The sequence below is a fragment of the Nyctibius grandis genome, chromosome 16 (genome assembly GCF_013368605.1).
Source record: "Nyctibius grandis isolate bNycGra1 chromosome 16, bNycGra1.pri, whole genome shotgun sequence".
Classification (NCBI taxonomy): domain Eukaryota; kingdom Metazoa; phylum Chordata; class Aves; order Nyctibiiformes; family Nyctibiidae; genus Nyctibius; species Nyctibius grandis.
The window spans coordinates 9,195,496-9,214,316 of NC_090673.1; the positions used below are offsets into that span (position 1 = coordinate 9,195,496).

Genomic DNA, 18,821 nt, shown 5'->3' on the forward strand with positions numbered 1-18,821 from the left:
GTGCTTTTACCCCGTCACGCTATCAGGGATGTGCTTTTACCCCGTCACGCTATCAGGGATGCTGGAACGCATCTTGGTGGTGGTTTTGGGGATCCCGGAGCCCAGTCAAGGCAGCTTGTAGGATGCAGGAGTGCTGATCCTCGACTGATCCTGCTGCGAGCCCGATTCCATGTTCAGCTGGCCCCAAAATCTTGACAAAGCATCCCTGGGAGATGCTCGTGCTTGGGGTAACACCTCCTGCACTGGTTATGCTAGCCGGCCTCAGTGTCCGGCTGTTCGCTGGGGCGTGGGGTCAAGGATGCTCAGGATAGGACTGAGGATGCTCAGGATGGGGTGAGGATGCTCATGGCAGAGAGCACCCACGTGCAGCTACTGATGGGGATGAACAGAGAGAGCACGCAGTGAAAGCCAAGCAGCCCTGCCTGCTCAGCACTCCTTTTCTCTCTAAAAAGAGTGAGGAAAACGCCAAGTAACAGAAAAAAAAAGATCCGAATCGCCGCAACCAATTGCAAAGCAGAATAAGACGCTTAAAAGAGAGAGGATGGGGAAACAGCAACTTCGCGATGCCAGGTATCCATAACGCAGCAGCAACCCTTTGCAGCGGCTCCCCCAAGGAGCTACAACCCCTTTACACCCAGTTTACTCCTGCGATTTAGATTTTAGAGAAAACCAAAGCTCCCCCTCCCCGTCCTCGCCCCCGTCTCCTGCCCCACCGCCTGGACCAGGCGGTGGGGCAGGAGACGGGGGCGAGGACGGGGAGGGGGAGCTCAAGGAAGATGCTCACGCCTCTAATCCTGTTTGCAGATTTACAAGCTCGTTAATCCGTTCAAATAGATCGCAGCTCAGCCAAGCGCCGGGGCAGGGCGCTCGTTGGGAGCCCGACGCTAATTTAGCGGGGAGCGAGGCGGGGTGCCAAGGCAAACACCTCTCGGCGTGGCGTAATTAAAGATGGTAGCATTAATGCTAAACAGGGACTGAGGAAATAAAATTCAGGAATTAAGAGGCTCTGTCATCCCCAAAGACTTTTCGTTAGCCAAAGCCATGTGTATTTTTTAAAGGTGCGTTTCTGTCATTTAAAAAAAAAAAAAAAAGAAAAGCAAACTTGGCATTTTAAATCCCTTCCCCAAAGCCAGGAGGTTACAGAGCTGCTCAGGGAAGCAAAATGGATGCAAAACAAATCAAAACTGAATTAAAATAAAGAAATAAGTAACGGGAGCTCTTTGGATAACTACTGTCTGAGGCCAGCTTGACCTTGGATACTTAATCCCTCCAAGCTGGATGTTATAACAGAAGTGGGAGCTTGTATTTATCCCCAACGGTGTCACCCTGTGTCCATGCAACCCCCTGCCCCACTACCAATGCAAAAGAATTTTCTCCATCCCTCCCCTCCAGAAAAAGGGCCAAACCTTGCACGCTGCAGCGTTAAAGACCCACGACCTCCCTGCTCCACCGCGGTCGGTTCACTCCACGCTCACTCGCCCCGTTCAACGCAGTCTCCTGGGTGTTCAACCAGCCCCTCTGCTCCCAGGCTTCCCAGTAAAAACCAGCTGATGAGCCCCCCTCCCCTCCTCACCAGCACTGCAGCGAGGGCTGGCAGGGCGATGCAGAGCCATGCAATTAGCTAAGTGGAAATTTTCAGTTTAATTAATTTACCCCCAAAAAGCTCACCAGTGAGCTGAAAAACCAAACGTGCCCAGAGAAAGGTAAATTAGATGCAACGGTAGGGAGGAAAAAAAAAAATACGCAAACATTTGGTTTTGAAACGTATCCAGTCAATGCAAAAAAAAAAAGGGATAAAGAAAAAAAGCCCTTTAAAAAATGAAGCGCTCTGCTCTAGTTTGTCACTGCAGCAGGGGTACGCACGCACGCTGGCTCCAGCTGATGGAAATCCTTCCTCCTCATCGATCTTCCCTTTTCTTTCTGCCTGTGCCCAAAAACCCACGCTGGGGCAGGGGGTGCCACAACCGGGTGACTGGGACCACGCTGATCCCAGCCCGCAGCCCTCGCGCAGCTGGGAAGGGTTTTATTTCCACCAAGGACCAACTCACGGAGCTGGACGTGATGCTTCGACTCAGATGAGGTGAAAGCTCCCGGGTGAGCCCCAAAAAAACCTCCCCAGCAAAACACGATGCTCTGTGGGCCCCGTGGGGCAGAGGGATGGGGCGAGGCGGGGGGCAGAGGTGTCCCCGCAAAGCAGGGACAGTGGGTGAGTCCAGCCGAGCCACCGCTCTCCTCCCCGGAATAATCTTGTGGTAAGTTATGGCACAGCCAAGACCTCTAAAACACAGACGCCGCAGCCCTGACCAACTGCCTGGCTCAGGCAGAAGGCGGCTCCATTAATGGCTCCTTTCTCCCCAAAGCCAGCGTGCTTTGGAAGGGCTGCCCCAGGAGAGGGCACCAGACCCCCTCTCTGCGCAGAGCGGCCTCCCCCAGGGCCGCCTCCCAGCCCTGCACCCGGACAGCTCCCCAGCCCCGGGGGTGGGCACACAAGGGGGTCCATGGGCCAAACCCCCGTCCTGGCTCCCTCCCGCATTTCCCAGGGCGTCGCTTCCCAGTTTAAGCCCCGCTCCGATGCGACCGGGTCGGGATGCTCTGGTACCAGCCCGGCTGCACAGTGGGAACCAGCAAAGCCAAAGCCTCTCGGCCGGAGCATCCTCCCCTCAGCAGAGATCCCCTCCTTCCAGCCCACCCTCCTGCACCGCCGCTCTCCCCATCCTCGCTCTCCCTCTATTATTTATCAACTCTAAATGCGCTTCACTCGATGAAAGCGTTTGGGGAGAAAGTTTGTATGAAAAAGGCATTACACAAAATCAGGTTATACGGTTCTGTAAATGGACAGGGTGGTGCGGTGGTTTGTTGGGTGGTTTTTTTTTTGTAAGTCGATCTCCTCAGCAAAACACGTTAGAAACACTTAGCGCAGAATCAGATTTAATGACAAGCAATAGGCAGCAGTTTAAGTGCACTTAGCGCAGGGAAGCGAGGCAAGGCAAAGCTTATCCCCGATTTGGTTTTGTTAGGCTGGGGCATGGGGCTGGTTGTCTTCTGGTTTGGTTTATCCCCTTTCGGAGCCTTTCCGTAACGAAGGGAATCCTTCTGCTGCGCGTGGTTCCTGCAGGGAGAGCGCTCAGCTGTAGGGCTCTGATGAGGTTAAGCATTAATTAAATCGAACCGCGAGAAAATAATTACACACACGCATCCGTCAGGCCGACTTGTCACTACCCAGTAACAAAGTTGGATGCAAACTCCATCAGCGGAACTGTCACGCGGCTGTTAGGAGGAAATAAATGCATCCCAAACGGACAATTTCATTTAGGGGGAGGAAAAAAAAACACAAACCCGCAAATTGCGAAGGATTAATGAGGCAAAGGGTTTGTATTTGCAATTGGATGTAAAATGCAAACATCGTGAGTTGTGATATTATCGTTTAACCTCAATGTTCGATAGCGATCCAGCTGCCGGAGGGACAATTAACAGCAGGTTGTAAAACCAAACCCTCCAGCACGGGAGAGGAGCGGGGGAAGGCGCGGGGACGGCCCCAGCAGCGCCTGGCCACGGCTTTCAGAAGAGAAAAGAAATTTAAATTAAAAGGAAAAGAAGCCAGGATGGGGCCGTGGGGAGAGAGATCTCCACTGGAGACACTGGAACCGGCTCGCCTTTCAGAGATTCTTACTGGTTTCTGGTGATTAAGACCATAAAATCTTTTTCTAGGGCATGCCGGGGAGGGGTCCCGAAAGCGGAGACACTCAAAGTCACAGCCCCCTCCTGAAGCCCGCGGGTACATCACGCCTGGGGCAGCAGAGGCCAGACACAGCTCCCCACACAACCATCCACGGAGGAGCTGCCAGGAGGAACAGGGACCCAAGGGAACGATGGTGGGTTGGGCACCAACACCGTGGGGACCCATCCTGCTCTTGGCGCAGACGGGGGAACGGCCACAGCAGCCCCTCCCCAGCTAGCCCGGGCCCTTCCCTTCCACCAGGGCTGAGCCCGCAGCACCAGGGTGCAGCGAGACACCCCTACCCCTCTCACAGCACCTTTGGTCCACTTCAACCAGCTCAGGACCAGAGCACCCCGAGGTGCCGGGGCCCAGCTCCTGCCCATCACCTCCCCTCGCCCGCATCCTGCCCCTGAAGCCCTTCCCCAGCCCCACGACTCGGGCACCTGAGAGCACGCGGGGCGCGGGGCTGCTGGAGCGGGCACCCCGGCGTACCGAGACGCACGCCCACGCCCCGGGAGAGAGTCGGGGAGCAGAACACAGCTCCAGGCACAGCAGGGAAGGGTTGTGGCCAGGCACTGAGCGTGCTCTGGCTCCCAGAGGGTCCCTTCCCCGCCGGGAACGGCGCAAGAAATTCAGGTCCCCATCCCAAGGAGATGTTGGGTGCAAGCCGGTCTCCAGCCCTCGTGTTGAGAAAACACACAAGAAGTGGAGAGCAACCACGGGCTCTCTTGTCCTGGTACCCACTGACTCTTCCCGTGGCCACTGACGGGCAGAGGGATCCGGGGGCAGCGGTGATGGGGTGAGGGTTGAGAAGACCTTCCCCCTGCTCTGAGGGATGCTCCAGCATGGTGCAGACAGGGCTTTGCGGGGAGACAGGGGAGCTCCCACCCAGGGAAGTGGGAGATGAAGGGTACGTGTCCCCAGAGACTGGGGACAAGCCAGGCTGGCTCAGGGCCACACGCTGCTCCCATGTAGCCAGGCAGCACGTCTCCTCCTAAGCTCGGCTGCGAGAATTAATTGACTTGCTCCATTAGTGACCAAAAAGCCTCTGGCCTTCAGGCGGCTCAAAAGTGAAAAGAAAAAAACAACAAAAAAAATGAGGCTGGAGCAGGGAATCAGGGAAACTTCACCAGACAGTCACCACAGACCCCAGAGCACTCACACACTAAAATCCAGATATTACGTATTTGAATAACTACTAGAAAACAAACCAAATAATTTAAACCAGTTAAAGAGTTCGAACATTTTCTTCACACTAAGTGAATAATTTATGGGCAGAGCTATAATAAAAAAAGCCCTTTCCAGGCCCGTATCGCAGGAAAATGCACCCAGAATAAAAGATCACATTTCAGACTCATAAATAAATGAAAAACAAAACCAACAGTAAACAGAAAGAGAAGAATTTCCTTCCCAGTTCCCAGCACGGCCACAGAGCCCTGCAGTGCGCAGGGCAGCCCATGGCCAAGCAACCCCCCCGCCCATCATCCCTGGAGGGACCCCAACGCCTCCTCCTCCTCCTCAGCTGGAAATCTGGACCCAAACCCTCGGCACAGCCTCAGCACTCGCTGCTTAACCCGCAGCAATCGTGACAGGGGGAGGCAGTTTCCCTTGCTGAGAGGCCACACAAGGACCACATCTTGCTCACAGGGCTGTTCCAGCCACCCTCCTCCTGTTGCTCCAGCATAGCTGGACATGGCTGTCAGGGCTCCCAACAACTCTCAGCAGCCCCCAGCACACACCCCAGCACGGTGCAGCCTTCACAGCCATGAATGCTGCTCCCACCTTCTGCATGGCCCCCCCAAAAAATAGTCCAAAAAACCCCAAGCACTTGGAAAATGCAACGAAGAGAGGTCGCAGGGATGCCAGTTACAGCCAAAATGAACTTCATCCTTTCCTCCAAAATAAAATCTTACCAAGAAACGGTATTTCACTCCCACCAGCCCTCGTCCAGCAGCTGGTAGGGACCGTGGACTTGCAGCAGAGCTGGATAAATCCCTGGGGAGGACGCGAGGTGACGCCGCTCCCACGCACCTCCACCAGCCCGCCCAGAGGATGCTGCGCGGGGTTTGCCCCTCTTCACCCTGTCACGGAGCTCCAGGGTCCCCACGCTCAGCAGCGAGGGTGAGGAGCTCCTGCCTTCCTCCCCAGCCAAACTCCTCTGGACATGGCCAAACCCAGGGCACCGGAGGAGCAGCCGGTGACCGTGGCAGCCGGTGACGGTGGCAGCCTACCTCGGGGCCGGCTCCGGCGTTTCCGTCTCCCCACAGACGTGCTGCGCAGCGCGGGCTGGAGCTGCCCGATCTCAATGGGCGTGTTGGTGCGGAAACTCTCCTTGAACTTCTGCATCAGGGACTCCACCGTCTCCTGCGTCACCTCGGGAGCTGCAACACCAGCAAAGGCACTGTGGTTAAAAGACGACCAGGCCACTGTGTCCCCACTGCCCGCAGAGCCCCTTCTGCACAAGGACAGCACGAGCCAGAGCAGAGTCCTGAGGCAGGAGCTCTGCCAAGACCCCCCAAAGCCACCCACGGGGACCCAGCCAGCGCTTTCCAAATCTTACCAAAGCCCCAGAAATTCGAAAGTGGTGAGTTTACAGAAACTGCATTTCTCGCACTGCTTTCCAACATTTTGGGTTATTCCCTCGTGGGCACGCAGGGCACTTGGAAGCATCGTGCCCTTATCCAAGTTACAGCCTGAGGGGTTCAAAACACACAGGAGCCCCCCGGGGCACTGAGCTGGCTTCGGGTCGGGTTTATCTCTGTCCCGGGAGCTCGGTGTTGAACCCCAGGCTTGGCAACCTTTTAGGGGGGAGCAGGTATTACCCAGCAGGAACGTTTGGGATTACGGAGTGATGGGCAAGGCTGGGGTGGGAGCTGGGTGAGTGATGTGCAGCCAGACCAGGCGTCCTCCGAGCTGCAGCAGGAATCTCTGTGGTCTCCCAGGGGCTGCGCTCGGGCTGGGCAGCAGCACCTGAGCTCAGGGAACAGCTTGCTGCAACGCCCCACGGCACATCACAGCTTGCTGATATTGAAACAACTCCTTGCTCACACACACCCCCAATCAAGCAATGCCAAAAAAACCCCAGAACCGTCCTACGAAACTCACCACCCACCCACACATCGGGTGGTTATGGGAAATCATGAAACCACCCGCAAAGAGCAAAGATGAAATTCAGGATCAGAAGGTCTGGCCTCCTGCACGCCACAGAGGTCTCCCAGGTTTAACAAACAGTTTGGCCTCTGTCAGCTCCTTGAATAAACTCATTAGCAGAACATAACCTCTGTCCTGCCTCCATTTCGAGTGTCACAAGGTCCCTCTGATGAGCTCCTGAAGCTCCCCCTGCCCGCAGCGTGCCCGTGCGGGCTGGCAGGGATCACCGGCCCTAGAGCCACCCCACATCCTGCTGGGATAAGGGATGAGGGAGCACCTTGGAGCCCCCCAGCCTGCCAGGGGTTACAGGCTGATGCATCGTCCCACCACATCTCCTGGGTCCAGGGCACATCAGATCTGTACGGAGCTCCTCGGGCACCCAGCGAGCTCGGGGTGCAGAACTGCTCCATGGACTCTAATTCCCTTTGTGGTGTGGTGCGGGGACCGTTATAGTGCGAAACGAGAAGCTGGCCATGCAGGACGAGGCATTTGTAATCCTAGACAAGGATTTGACTTAAACATGGAGTCTGCAGCAGACTCCTTGTACCGCAGGCAGTGCCACGCCAGCCCTCAGAGCAGCTCCCCTTCCCTCTCCCCAAATCCCAGAGGTGATGTCCTCAGCCTCCCCGGGGGCAGGAGGCTTTAGACACCCCAGGGTACTTTTCTACCCCCGCAGGCTGCAGAGAAGGTACCAAAATCTGCCAGGGCCATTGGGCTGGGGAGCGCCGGAGAAGAGCAGAGCGGCTGCTGCACCCGCAGGCGCGTCGGGAGGGCTCGGGAGAGGATCCATCCACGCAGCGCTGCCACACCGGGCGATGGGGACACGAGGATCAAACCCTCTGCCTGCATAAGCACCGAAGGTGGGAACCATTTCAGAGAACTCCAGAGAGAGGGTGGCCAAGGGACCAGCTATCTTACATCTTCCAATTATTCAGCCCCAGGCTCCCCCAGGCACCACAGATCAAAGGCAGAGCTCCCCAAAGCCCCCGGTGCTTACGGCAGGCGCGGCCGGATCCTGCGGTGTGAGACGCCCCAGCAAGCAGCAGTGCAGGGGAAAAAAAAAACAACAAGAGTGGGGAAAGGTCTCCAAAGAGCATCTAGTCCCACTCCTGACAGCACAAAACCAACCCCTCTCGCAGGGCTCCGCCGAGGCGCTGGGGAAGGATGCCGCGGCAGCACCGGTGCGGTTCAGCACCCGCTGCCCTGTTTGCGGGGGGAAGCCTGTCCCCGCGGCTCCTTCGCCCGGGGGCAATCGTAGCAGGGCCTCCCCACAAACAGATGGCAAGTTATCTGAACCTGGGCATCGCGCGGCTGAGGCTTAGTTACCGCAAGGAGGCCAGAAGGAGAGCGCGGGAGGGGAGGAGGGGGGGCCGTGCCTTCAGCTAGCGACTGAACGCAGCGAGGCCGCAGCTCACTCGTCGTCCCTGCTCGGCTGATGGGGGTCATCAGCTCCTCGGTGACCGTACCCCATCTGGGCACCACGCCTGGCACATCCACCCAGGAGCATCTGCTCGCGCGCTCGTCAGCGGAGCCAACGCCAAAGGCGGGGGGAGCACTGGGAGAGGGTCCCTGCGGGTGCCGGCTCTTCGCGATGACGTTACAAATACTTATTCCAGGAATGGGAGCAAAAAGCATCTCACCGCTCTGCACAGCTCGTGTGTGCCAGCACATCATTGGCCTCTCCGTGCCCCCGAGCTCAGGGGTTTTGAGCAATGAAGGAAAAAAAAACAAAGAAAAAACCCTTGTCGACATGATCTCAGCAAGCGCAGTTCAACATGGCCATCAAGGAGAAAACCCTGGCTGGCAACTGAAAGGTAGTTGGGCTTCAACTGAATGAGCATCAGGGGTCAAGGATGAAGGAAGGACACTTCACGCACCGCCAACCGCGACAAAAGGGATGGAGAAGAAACCAATGCACCGTGCCGTAGTGAGGCACGGCCCTCACCGAGGCTGCTGGGGCCCTGTTGACTGTGGGGGTGTCCATCACACCCATGAAAGAGACACAGTCCACCACAAACTGCCACCTGGGCTTTGCCACCCCGGGATTTCCACAGTCAGCCCTCTGAGCCTGGGGTAGGGGTAAGAACCCCCCATCCAGGAACCCACTACCCACATGCTCCTGTCCCCAGCACAAGGCAGCCACACCACCAGCGCCCGGGCACCGGCTCCTCCCAATGACAGTCGAGCACGATGCAGATTTAGAGGCGACAGGACTGTCCTCTCCTTGAGCAAAGCTTGCCAAACCGCCTTCTCTCTCATCCTTCAAGAAAGATGTTGAGGGGTTGGAGCGAGTCCAGAGGAGGGCGACCAAGTGGTGAAGGGTCTGGAGGGTCTGACCTACGAGGAACGGCTGAGGGGGCTGGGGGTGTTTAGCCTGGAGAAGAGGAGGCTCAGAGGTGACCTTAGTGCAGTCTACAACTACCTGAAGGGAGGCTGTAGCGGAGTGGGAGTCGGCCTCTTCTCCCAGGCAACTAGCGATAGGACAAGAAGACACAGCCTCAAGCTTCGCCAGGGGAGGGTCAGGTTGGACATCAGGAAGCATTTCTTCTCACAAAGGGTCATTAGCCATTGGAAGGGGCTGCCCAGGGAGGTGCTGGAGTCACCATCTCTGGAAGGGTTTAAGAAAAGACTGGACATGGCACTTAGTGCCATGGTCTAGTTGACATGGTGGTGTCAGGGCAATGGTTGGACTCGATGAGCCCAGAGGGCTCTTCCAGCCTGATTGATTGAGAGTTTCTCCAGCCTGGCAGAGGTAGTGAGATCCACCCCGAGGTTTGATCTCACCCCATCCTATAGCAAGGGCCTTCAGCAGCGTAAACACCCCAGGAACACGCTGAAGCAGAGGAAGCACGAGGCTCGTCAGCCTCCGCAAAATCAGCTTCCATCTCCAGCAGCCATTTAAGGATGCAGCTGAAGGTCACCGTACCTTTGCAAAGCACATCACATGTTCCCGTCGTACACCTCCCTCCTGTCCACCCCCATATGCTATTTTGAACGTGATTCGCTCTCCTTATGGCTCCCCTATTCGTTTGCATGTCTCCCACAAAACAATTCATACCAATTGCCTTTCTTCCTTCCTTCCTTTTTGCTGGCACAAACTGCAGTGAGAAAATATGTTGTTTGGCTTAAAAATTACAAAAACAACAAAAAAAACCCCATGAACTGCACAATATGAGCCATGTTTGGGTAAAAATACACTGCAACAGAGACGGGAAGCGGCAGCACTCGTTCCAGCCCTCACAGGACCCCCAGCGCAGCCAGGAGAGCTGCACCTTCCCCAGACACACCGGCTGGGTATGGGGGGCTGTTCTGGGGACACACCAAAACTGGTATCTCACCAGCTTCAGTGGCCAGGAGGGATTCTCCAAAACACTGTCCCAGGCTTGGATCAGCACAACTGCCCACAACTTGTATTGGAGAGACGCACTAGTTGCGTGCCTCCATCTACACCGGTTGCACTTGGATGGTGCCTCCACCATCCCAGGACATCCCCGAGGGTCCAGCACAAGGGACAAGGAACTGCAAAACCCCTTTGACTGTGCAACCTGTTTTCTGACAGCAGAGGCTTGGAAGCCAGGATGAAGCCAGTGGCGATGAAAGCACCCCACAGCCCTTGGAAACAAGCCCTCAGCCTCACTAAGGTATTTTAGGGTCTTCACATGCGGCCTTGGAGTACCCCAATGGAGCAGCTGTACCACACGCTGGAGAACTGCCCTCAGCCTAAGCCAATACTCCTGCAGCCCACAGAGACCCTACATCCCCCCAGCACCTGGCAGCCCCACTCGATGATGCACCGGACCCTGGCAGAGCAGGGCAAGGGCAGCAGCTCCTCTCCAAACCAGGTTTGACACCTCATCGTGTCGCTGGGTGGTTGGGAGAGCTGGACGGCCCCACAGCTTGGTTTTTGCAGCTTTTTAAAACAGAGTGGTGAGGCTTAAGGTCTGCAAAGGTGCCAGCTTCCCCGGGTCTCCCAGTTTTTGGTGTTTGGCTTAAAGTTTCATTCCCTGGAGCCTTGACCACCCCTGCCCTCCTCACACAACATCTGCACTCCTACAGCTGCAGGGAGAAGACTGGGAAGGCAACAGCAGCTTCTGTTAGAGCTTCCCACACTAAGTATTGAGTAAAAAATGTTAAAAAAAAAAAAAAAAGCTTTTTAACATCTGATTTTCACATCCCTCTCTCTGATTTCTGAGTGTCAGAGGGCAAGTTATCGATTCCTCAACATTAGCAGTGGTTAAAATGCTCCCAGAGTTCTGGAGAGCAGAGCAGCTCGCAGAGCAGCTCAAGAGCTGCTCGACTGAGCGTGCTGCTTGGCTGGAACCAAAGTGTCTCGCAAGAACACATCAAACTCAGTCAAGGATTAAATGGAAAAGTTTGGGCGCAGTTAGAAGTCAAGGATTTTCACCTCCTGACCTGTGCACACATTCATGATGGCACCCATGGCCATGTGTAGGACGCAGCCCCCTCGTCTCAGACACCAGCTCTTCTCCATGCCCATCTCCTGCTTCCAGTGTTTTTCAAATAATCCTCTTTTTCCAGGCACAGCGGAGGGTGCTCTCCTGGGAATCACCAACGCTGGCTCGGAAGGTCTAATGCATCACCACGTCCATAATGCACCATGTAAACACCAGCTATGTGTAACGCGGTTTAATAACGTTATAATTGTTTCCTCCCAATCAAACCCTTGAGTTTCAATAAGCACATTTTGATGTTTCTGGATTGGTTATTTTGGAAATATCTATTCTACAAAGTATTTCAAGAAATCAACTTTCCGATTCTACTTGTCATGAGCATAAATTTCACAATACTGGAAGTTTTCCACACGGTGGAAACCCTATTTTCTCGCCAGCTCTAAATAATGGGTGTTTGTTGCTTTTCGAAGCATGAAATACGCAACGGTGTTTGTTCTGAAGCTGGGATGTGGACTGATTCTCAACAGTGCCACCCTGAAGGTACGAAGCTCCAGAAAGCAGAGAGCTTTACTAGCGTAAAATTAGGTAATTACGACGATGCCAAAGTGATGATGGTGGGAGAAATTTGTACAACAGCTTCAAACATATTGGGAAGAAAACACATCTGGAGAGCAACGTCCCGCCACAGAGCACGGTGGGTACAGCATAGACATGAGAAACACAGAGAACTTGAGCTTTCCATCTCTTTCTCCAGCCACCAAATGCCTCTACCACCCCTAGAGCAAGAGTCTCTGTCCTCATCAGTCCCCTGCTCTCCATTAGGCCACATCATATGCCACGTGCTAGCACATCGTGTCCAAGAACACCAGGACACTGCTGGCTGCATTACACAACCAACTCAGGAGAGAGAGATATATTAAAATATAGAGATATATATATTAAAAAATCAAAACAAAGCACAAATAACCACATGTACCCATACATCAGGGGACCAAGCACCTCCTGCAACGCACACATCCCCACGCCATCCCTAGCCGAACCCATCAGGGCAATGACACCCGTGGCACGGCGCGCTTTGCCAGCGCTGGCCCCCAGCCCAGCCTGCCAACGCGGTGCCAGGGAGGATCAATCTCTCCCCGAGAAGCTCTGTTACACAGAGGGGTTTTCAGATGCAGCAACAGAGGGATGTGGGAACCCGGGAGCATGGTGCAAACAGGCTTGTATTCCATCTCAACTTTTTCTTTCTTTTCTCTCCCGGCCTTTTTTGTTGAGTTTTAAAATAGAAAACGTATAAATTTTTTTTACTTAGGTATTAATACATTAATAGATTATTAAATACATTAATAAATCTCTCGCTATAAAAATAGATTTTAATACGTAAAAGTCTGATTTTAATTGCAAATTGGAGGGGGAGGGTAGCAGAAGAAGAGATGAAGTTTTATTCAAGATGTCTCCTTCGAAGCAAACTGAACAAATGTACTTTCCTCCTTCACATATTCATGAGATGACTGCTTCCCTACCCCGGTTCTCCACCACCCTCCGCTCCGGGCTCAGAGCCAGCACAGTCCTTATCTGGTACGAGGCAGGAAAAAAAACCCCTGATAGGATCAGAAGTTTTCGGTAGTTTAACAAATCTGACAAAAAAAGTCTCCATTAGTTTTTAATAAAGCCTGGGGCGTGTGACGGGGAAGGGGGGATGTGGGAGGGGGACGGAGACCTGCGCTGGCTCAGTGTCCCGCAATGGGGACCCCAGGGAGCACCAGGGCACCCCACAACCCCTCTGACCACGCACCCGCTCTTTGATTTTCCTCTTTATTGCAAAGCTTTGCCTCTCCCCTCCCATCCACAGAGAGCAGGAGATAATCTCTGCAGCTCCTGTCCTTGCTGCAGCCGGGTGAGCTGCTCCTCAACCCAGCAAGACCCAGGGCAGTGCCCAGCCCCCCGGGAAGGGGCATCCAGGGCTGGAGCCCCCGGCAGCCCCCTCCTCCCAGCACCGCCTGCCCTGACCCTTCTTCATCCTCTCTCCAGTCACGGCACTCAATCGCTTCCCAGCTAATTGCCTCCACTCATGTGTGCAAACCAACCGTTTACTGGAAAATGCCACGGAATGTTAATTTCATTCCGAATTGGGTAATTGCAAAGCCCTGCCATTTTTTTATTATAGGAAATGAATAAGCATTGTATTAACAGCGTCCTTCCCGACGCCGACCGCAATCGCGGCCCCATCGACGGAGGCTGCGAGGCGCTCGTCACCCCGCGCCCTCCCTGCCTTTCTACCTTCCTCCTTCCCCTTCCCCTCGCCACGCTCCCGAGTTCCCACGTTGGTAATTAAGATAATGCAATATAATTATAAACGCATCATGAAAGATCAGACGCTGAAGAGCTGCGGTCCAACGGTCCCCGCCTCCGCCTCGCACCTTTGCATCGCCAGAATCTGTCAAAAGCAGACGGGTCTCTGCGCTCCTCGGGCTGCTGCCAGCTGGGTTTGACCTTCCCAGGAGCTGTTTCTGCCTAGGAAACCCTCAGCTCTTCTATGGGGCAAAGACTTTTCCAGCACACCCCTCCCCTGACATGGACAGGGCATTTATGTCTTTACCCCATTTCTCCTTCTGCAAGGAGAAGCCTCCAGCCATGAGATGCTGCCCCGTGAAGCCTGCCCCACCTCCCCCTGTCCCAGCACCAAGAAGATCCAGGCCACCAGAGACTCTGCTTCTCACCTTCTCTACTCTAATAAACTCCTTAACTTACCTTTTCCTATGAGGCACCATAAGTTTTTCGCTTACGCAGCGAGGAGCGGGGAAGATGGGCAGACCTGCAGTAGCAGCTAATGCTCCTCAAGTTATAAAATAATTGAAAAGTTAAATAAGAACACTCTGGAGGAAGCTTCCCAATTTGGTGCTAATGGGCACATGGAGCAGCCCGGGCTAATGTTGCGTGGAGGAGAGACGCTGGCTCGGGAGCAGAGCGCTGACCTCCAGCTCCTCTCTCCACCACACATCTCCTACAACTCCACAAAACCGAGGGAAAATCTGCCCTGGGAGCCAGCTGGGGCAGAGACCCACCGAGGGCAGGAGAAAGCCCCATCCCCACCCGGCTGAGGAACCTCATGGGAGGATGAACTGCCCCCCCTCCATGGGGGCAGCAGCACTTCAGCCGCTGTAAAGCAGGAGGCGGGTGAGCATGAGCGAGTCCCAGCACCCCCGGGGACGGGCAGGGAACAGCGACGGCCAGCAAATGCAGGTGGAGAACGTGGCACGGTGACCCCTCTCCAGTCTCAACCACCACCCAACCACCTGCTCGGCAGATTTGCTAGTTGGAAATTACATTTCCTTTGCCCAGTAGGCACGGTGATACCCTGTCCTGGTACTGGCAACTCTGTGCTGTGGGCTGGGGAAAACAAGGGAGCAACGTTAACCCAGAGAGGAAGGGCAAGCCACCGAAATCCCAGACTGCAATGGGGCCAAGAAGCTTCAGCCGTGCACGTGTGGCACAAACACCACCAAGGGATCCCCCCTGTAGTGGCAGGGACCAACCACCTCCCACACCAGGAAACACATGGGTGTAGGCAGGAAAGAAGGAGCTGAGAGCCGGTTTGTTGGCTCAGGAGAAGACCTGGTGCTGAGGGAACGCCCAGAGCGCCCAGGCTATCAAAAGCAAACCACTTCCAAGCCAGGCGGGCAAGGCAGTGGGGCCGAGCATGGCCAGACCCTGCAGGACCCGGTGGGTGAGTCACAAGCTGTAACTCTCCGGGGCCGTCAGAAAGGATTGATTTGAAGCACCTTGTTAATAAGTTTCCTCTTCCGTCGGTCCTTCAGGTAGGTCACTGCCTAATGATAAATGGGGCTGGAAGGTGCCTGCAGACCTAATATCAGCGCAGGTGCCCGGCCTCGATCCATCTTCCTTAGGAGCCAGCTGCCAAAACTAACTGTCTCGGTGCCGCAGCCAGGTAAAATGCGACCTGGGAGAGGACATGCAAACAGAGTGAAGAGCTGTCGCTGCAGCTGCCCTCCCTGCTCCCCTCCCCATAAAACCCATAAGCCCGGGCTGGACTGATGGGGAGAACATCGCCCACACACCGACAGGCGGAGCCACGATGCTGCTAAAAGCCAAGGTGAAGAAGTGCTGAGCATCATGGACCGAGAGGAACCCATCACTCTCCTGCAGGTGACAAGATCTGGAGCAGCCTCAGCTCTGGGCCACGCACCCCAGCGACTGCCGGAGCGCTCGCCAGTGTCTATATATTCCCAGCAGAAATGGGAACATTGTGGGGTTGTTCTTCATCATCCCATACCCCACACACCCTCTTCTCCTGGTCAGCCTGACTTCAGAAACCAGCAGCAGGCTCTTGCTCCATGCCGACACCATGGAAGGACGGCCTTGGGCAGAGCTGAAGCTCTCCCAGGTCCTCTGCATTGCACACAGGGCAGCTGCAAGATGCAACCCAGCACAGAAACCCAGGAGAGGGGAGGACACTTGAGATTCCCCAGGGTCTCCCAAGGGGAATAAACAACCACCGTATTATTTTTTAGGTTTTGCATCAGGAAAATAAAAAAGTAAAAAAAAAAAATAATCTAGAAGCTAATCCTGGTCAACAACCGGTCTACAACCCAGCTACACCTTAAATAATGTAGTGCTTTATCAAACATTCATAGCGAGGCACGAAGCGATGAACAGCGCGCGCCTGGCATTTATATATAGTTCCTGATGGCTTGTTTTCCTTGGACAGCCAAAACTTCACAGCTTATCTTCTGTGAGCTTGTGATTGAGCCTGGACGAAAAGCACTTTGGATGCCTGGGGAATCAGGGCTACCACACACAAAACCACCACGACATCTCCACCAGGCATCGGCAGCCCCACAAAACCCAACAAAATCACAGAATCAATGAGGTTGGAAGAGCCCTCTGGGATCATCGAGTCCAACCATCGCCCTGACACCACCATGTCAACTAGACCAGGGCACTAAGTGCCATGTCCAGTCTTTTCTTAAACCCCTCCAGAGATGGTGACTCCACCACCTCCCTGGGCAGCCCCTTCCAATGGCTAATGACCCTTGCTGAGAAGAAATCCTTCCTAATGTCCAACCTGACCCTCCCCTGGCGAAGCTTGAGGCTGTGTCCTCTTGTCCTGTCGCTAGTTGCCTGGGAGAAGAGCTGCTGCTGACTTGAGGAGCCACAAGTCACCCAGCTATGGCCGGGAGAGGGGATGACCAAGGGTGGTACTTCTCACATAGGATGTTGTGCAGCATCGGGGCAAGACCAGTCCAAGCCTTGCAAAGCAGCAATAAACCAGTGGGACTTCACAAAACCACCATCCCTATGGGATGCTCAGCAAAACGCTGGCATATTAAAACACCCCTTTTCTCTTCCATTCCCTATGGCACCATCAGAAGCAGCTTTTCCATCTGCTTCTTCCCTCCTGTGTCTCATGAAATTACGCGTGGGAGATACCAAAGGCAAAGGGAGGGGAGACGAACAAGAAAACCACATCAGGAAATCCAACCTACCAGCCTCTTCTCAACAGCAGCACTTACTGTGGGCCAGGAAGAGCCCTGACCAGTCTGAGAGATGTTTAAGTCTTAATTAGTCTTTAAGCACGTGCCAGCACAGCACTTCCCTTGGCCAGGGGGATGCAGGACCAGAGGAGTCCACCAGCCCCCTGGGAACTTCCCCATCCCTTCTGACCTGTTGCTGGAGGCAGGAGGCACATCAGACATGGGTCTCGTTGGGGAGACCTCCTGGGCACACTCATGGGCATCCGTGGTGCTGCCTCAGGCCACTTTCTTTGGGGGGTGTAAGGGAGGGGGAGCGTGTCCCACAGGACCACCAGACCAAGAGACCATCGTCCCCTGCCTCCACGTTGATGGGGACAACACACATTTTGGATGAAGGCAACCAGTTTGGTGTGATAGGATGATCAAAACAAACCTAAAACTCCAGCCTGGTAGCTCTCTGTTCGGAGCTCGAAAGGCAATTAATATATTAGTTTTGACTGTGTTTCTCTCTCAGGAAAGCCAAGTTCTTCCCTGGCAGGTATGGACATTTTCAAATCAACATTAAAGTCAGAGCTGGCGTCACCATAAAACTGAAGGACCCAATGGCACATCAACTGTAACCTCTGCAACCGGGGCCCCTATTCGCTTCATTAATGCACTCAAATCAGCTGGAATTAAGCATGTTGGACTTAAAGACATGTTTAATTTCTCTAACAACTGGAGACACTAGTTAAGCACGTGCTTAAATGCTTTTCTCAATTGGGACCTGATTCCTGCTCTGTTGGGCCTCTTTTTTTTTTTTTTTATTTTTTCTTTAAAGCTGAGATTTGCAGCCGGGTTTTTCAGCCAGGAATAGCAGACTGCAAAAAGCACTTTCCACTGGCAGGCTACGTGAATATACGTTTTCAGAAGTCTCTGTAAATTACACAAGGAGTTGGCGGGGATTAGAGCTGGGAAAAGCTGATCACGTACAAAGAGGGTCGTGATCCCATCAGGTCACTGGAAAGAAGACAGAGCCCCAAGACACATCAGCTGCTGGCCTGACGTACTGTCCCATTTTAGCTCCCAGCCTCCAGCAAGCGTTAAGCCATCGTTTTATTTATTAAAGGCTCAGAAAGCCTCTGGTTAATGCTTGGACTCAGGGTGGCTCTGCATCTGCCTGCCCGAGTGATGGGGGACGGCACGGCCCGGCATGGCGGGGATGTCCCTGCCAGCAGCCAGCCACCAGCCCAGCCCGGTGCAGGTGTCCCCTCAAGGATGCTGGGCTGTCAGCTCGGGGACAGACACGCCAGGATGGTCATCTCAGTCCCATTGCCCACGGGCTCTCCCTTCTCCATCACGGAGGAGGACACCATCACCCTGCCCATTACAAGGCCATCGCCTCTGACTCACACCCTTGTCTTTAAATCTCACCTCCAAAACACTGCAGACCTCGTGTACTTGTTACAAATAACACCTCTAGAGCACGGCTTAACTACCTGCCCTCCTCTTCTGCATCTCAGCCCCCAAAACATCCCTCTCCCCAGCCCTGACACCGTGGCCTCGGGCCAGAGCACTGTCTTACCTCTTCCCTAGAGGAGTCTTCACCAGGAGGGGAAGATGATGGCTGAGATGCAGCCACCAGAACAGCTGCTCCAGCGTCGGTGGGTGGCATAGGAGGATCCCTCTCCCCATCACCAGGTCACTTCCCCCGTCTGCCATTTGCTGCTATCTCAAACCTAATCCATTTGTCTCCCCTGTCAAAAACGCTTCTCCTGTAGCTCTCCTGGACCACGTCACCCCAAGCAGTTTGGCTGGGAGCTGTTGGGACCACAACCCTTTACATTAGCAGTTCTCAACACTTCCTTGTGCTTCCCTGTCTGCTCTCTGGCTTGGCTCCCTCTCCAACTCACTGGTGAGGAGAGGACCGTGAAGTGACATGACCAGGGTTACCAAAGCAGCCAGTGGCAGAGTGGAGCTGGATCTGCATCTCCAGGTTCGCTCTAGGTGCCAGACCCTCCTTCAGGCATGCTAAAAAGCCTCTTGCTATCACTACAGAGAAAAGCATCC

The 18,821-nt window shown here is 54.5% G+C and overlaps 1 protein-coding gene across 1 annotated transcript in view; it reads right to left on the minus strand.

The window, feature by feature from the left end:
- Positions 1-18,821, minus strand: part of ASTN2 (astrotactin 2) — a 342,339-nt gene that overhangs the window by 229,259 nt on the left and 94,259 nt on the right. The window contains exon 4 of the mRNA XM_068413664.1: positions 5,950-6,099. Coding sequence (XP_068269765.1) covers positions 5,950-6,099 — 150 coding nt within the window. The remainder of the gene's footprint in view (positions 1-5,949; positions 6,100-18,821) is intronic.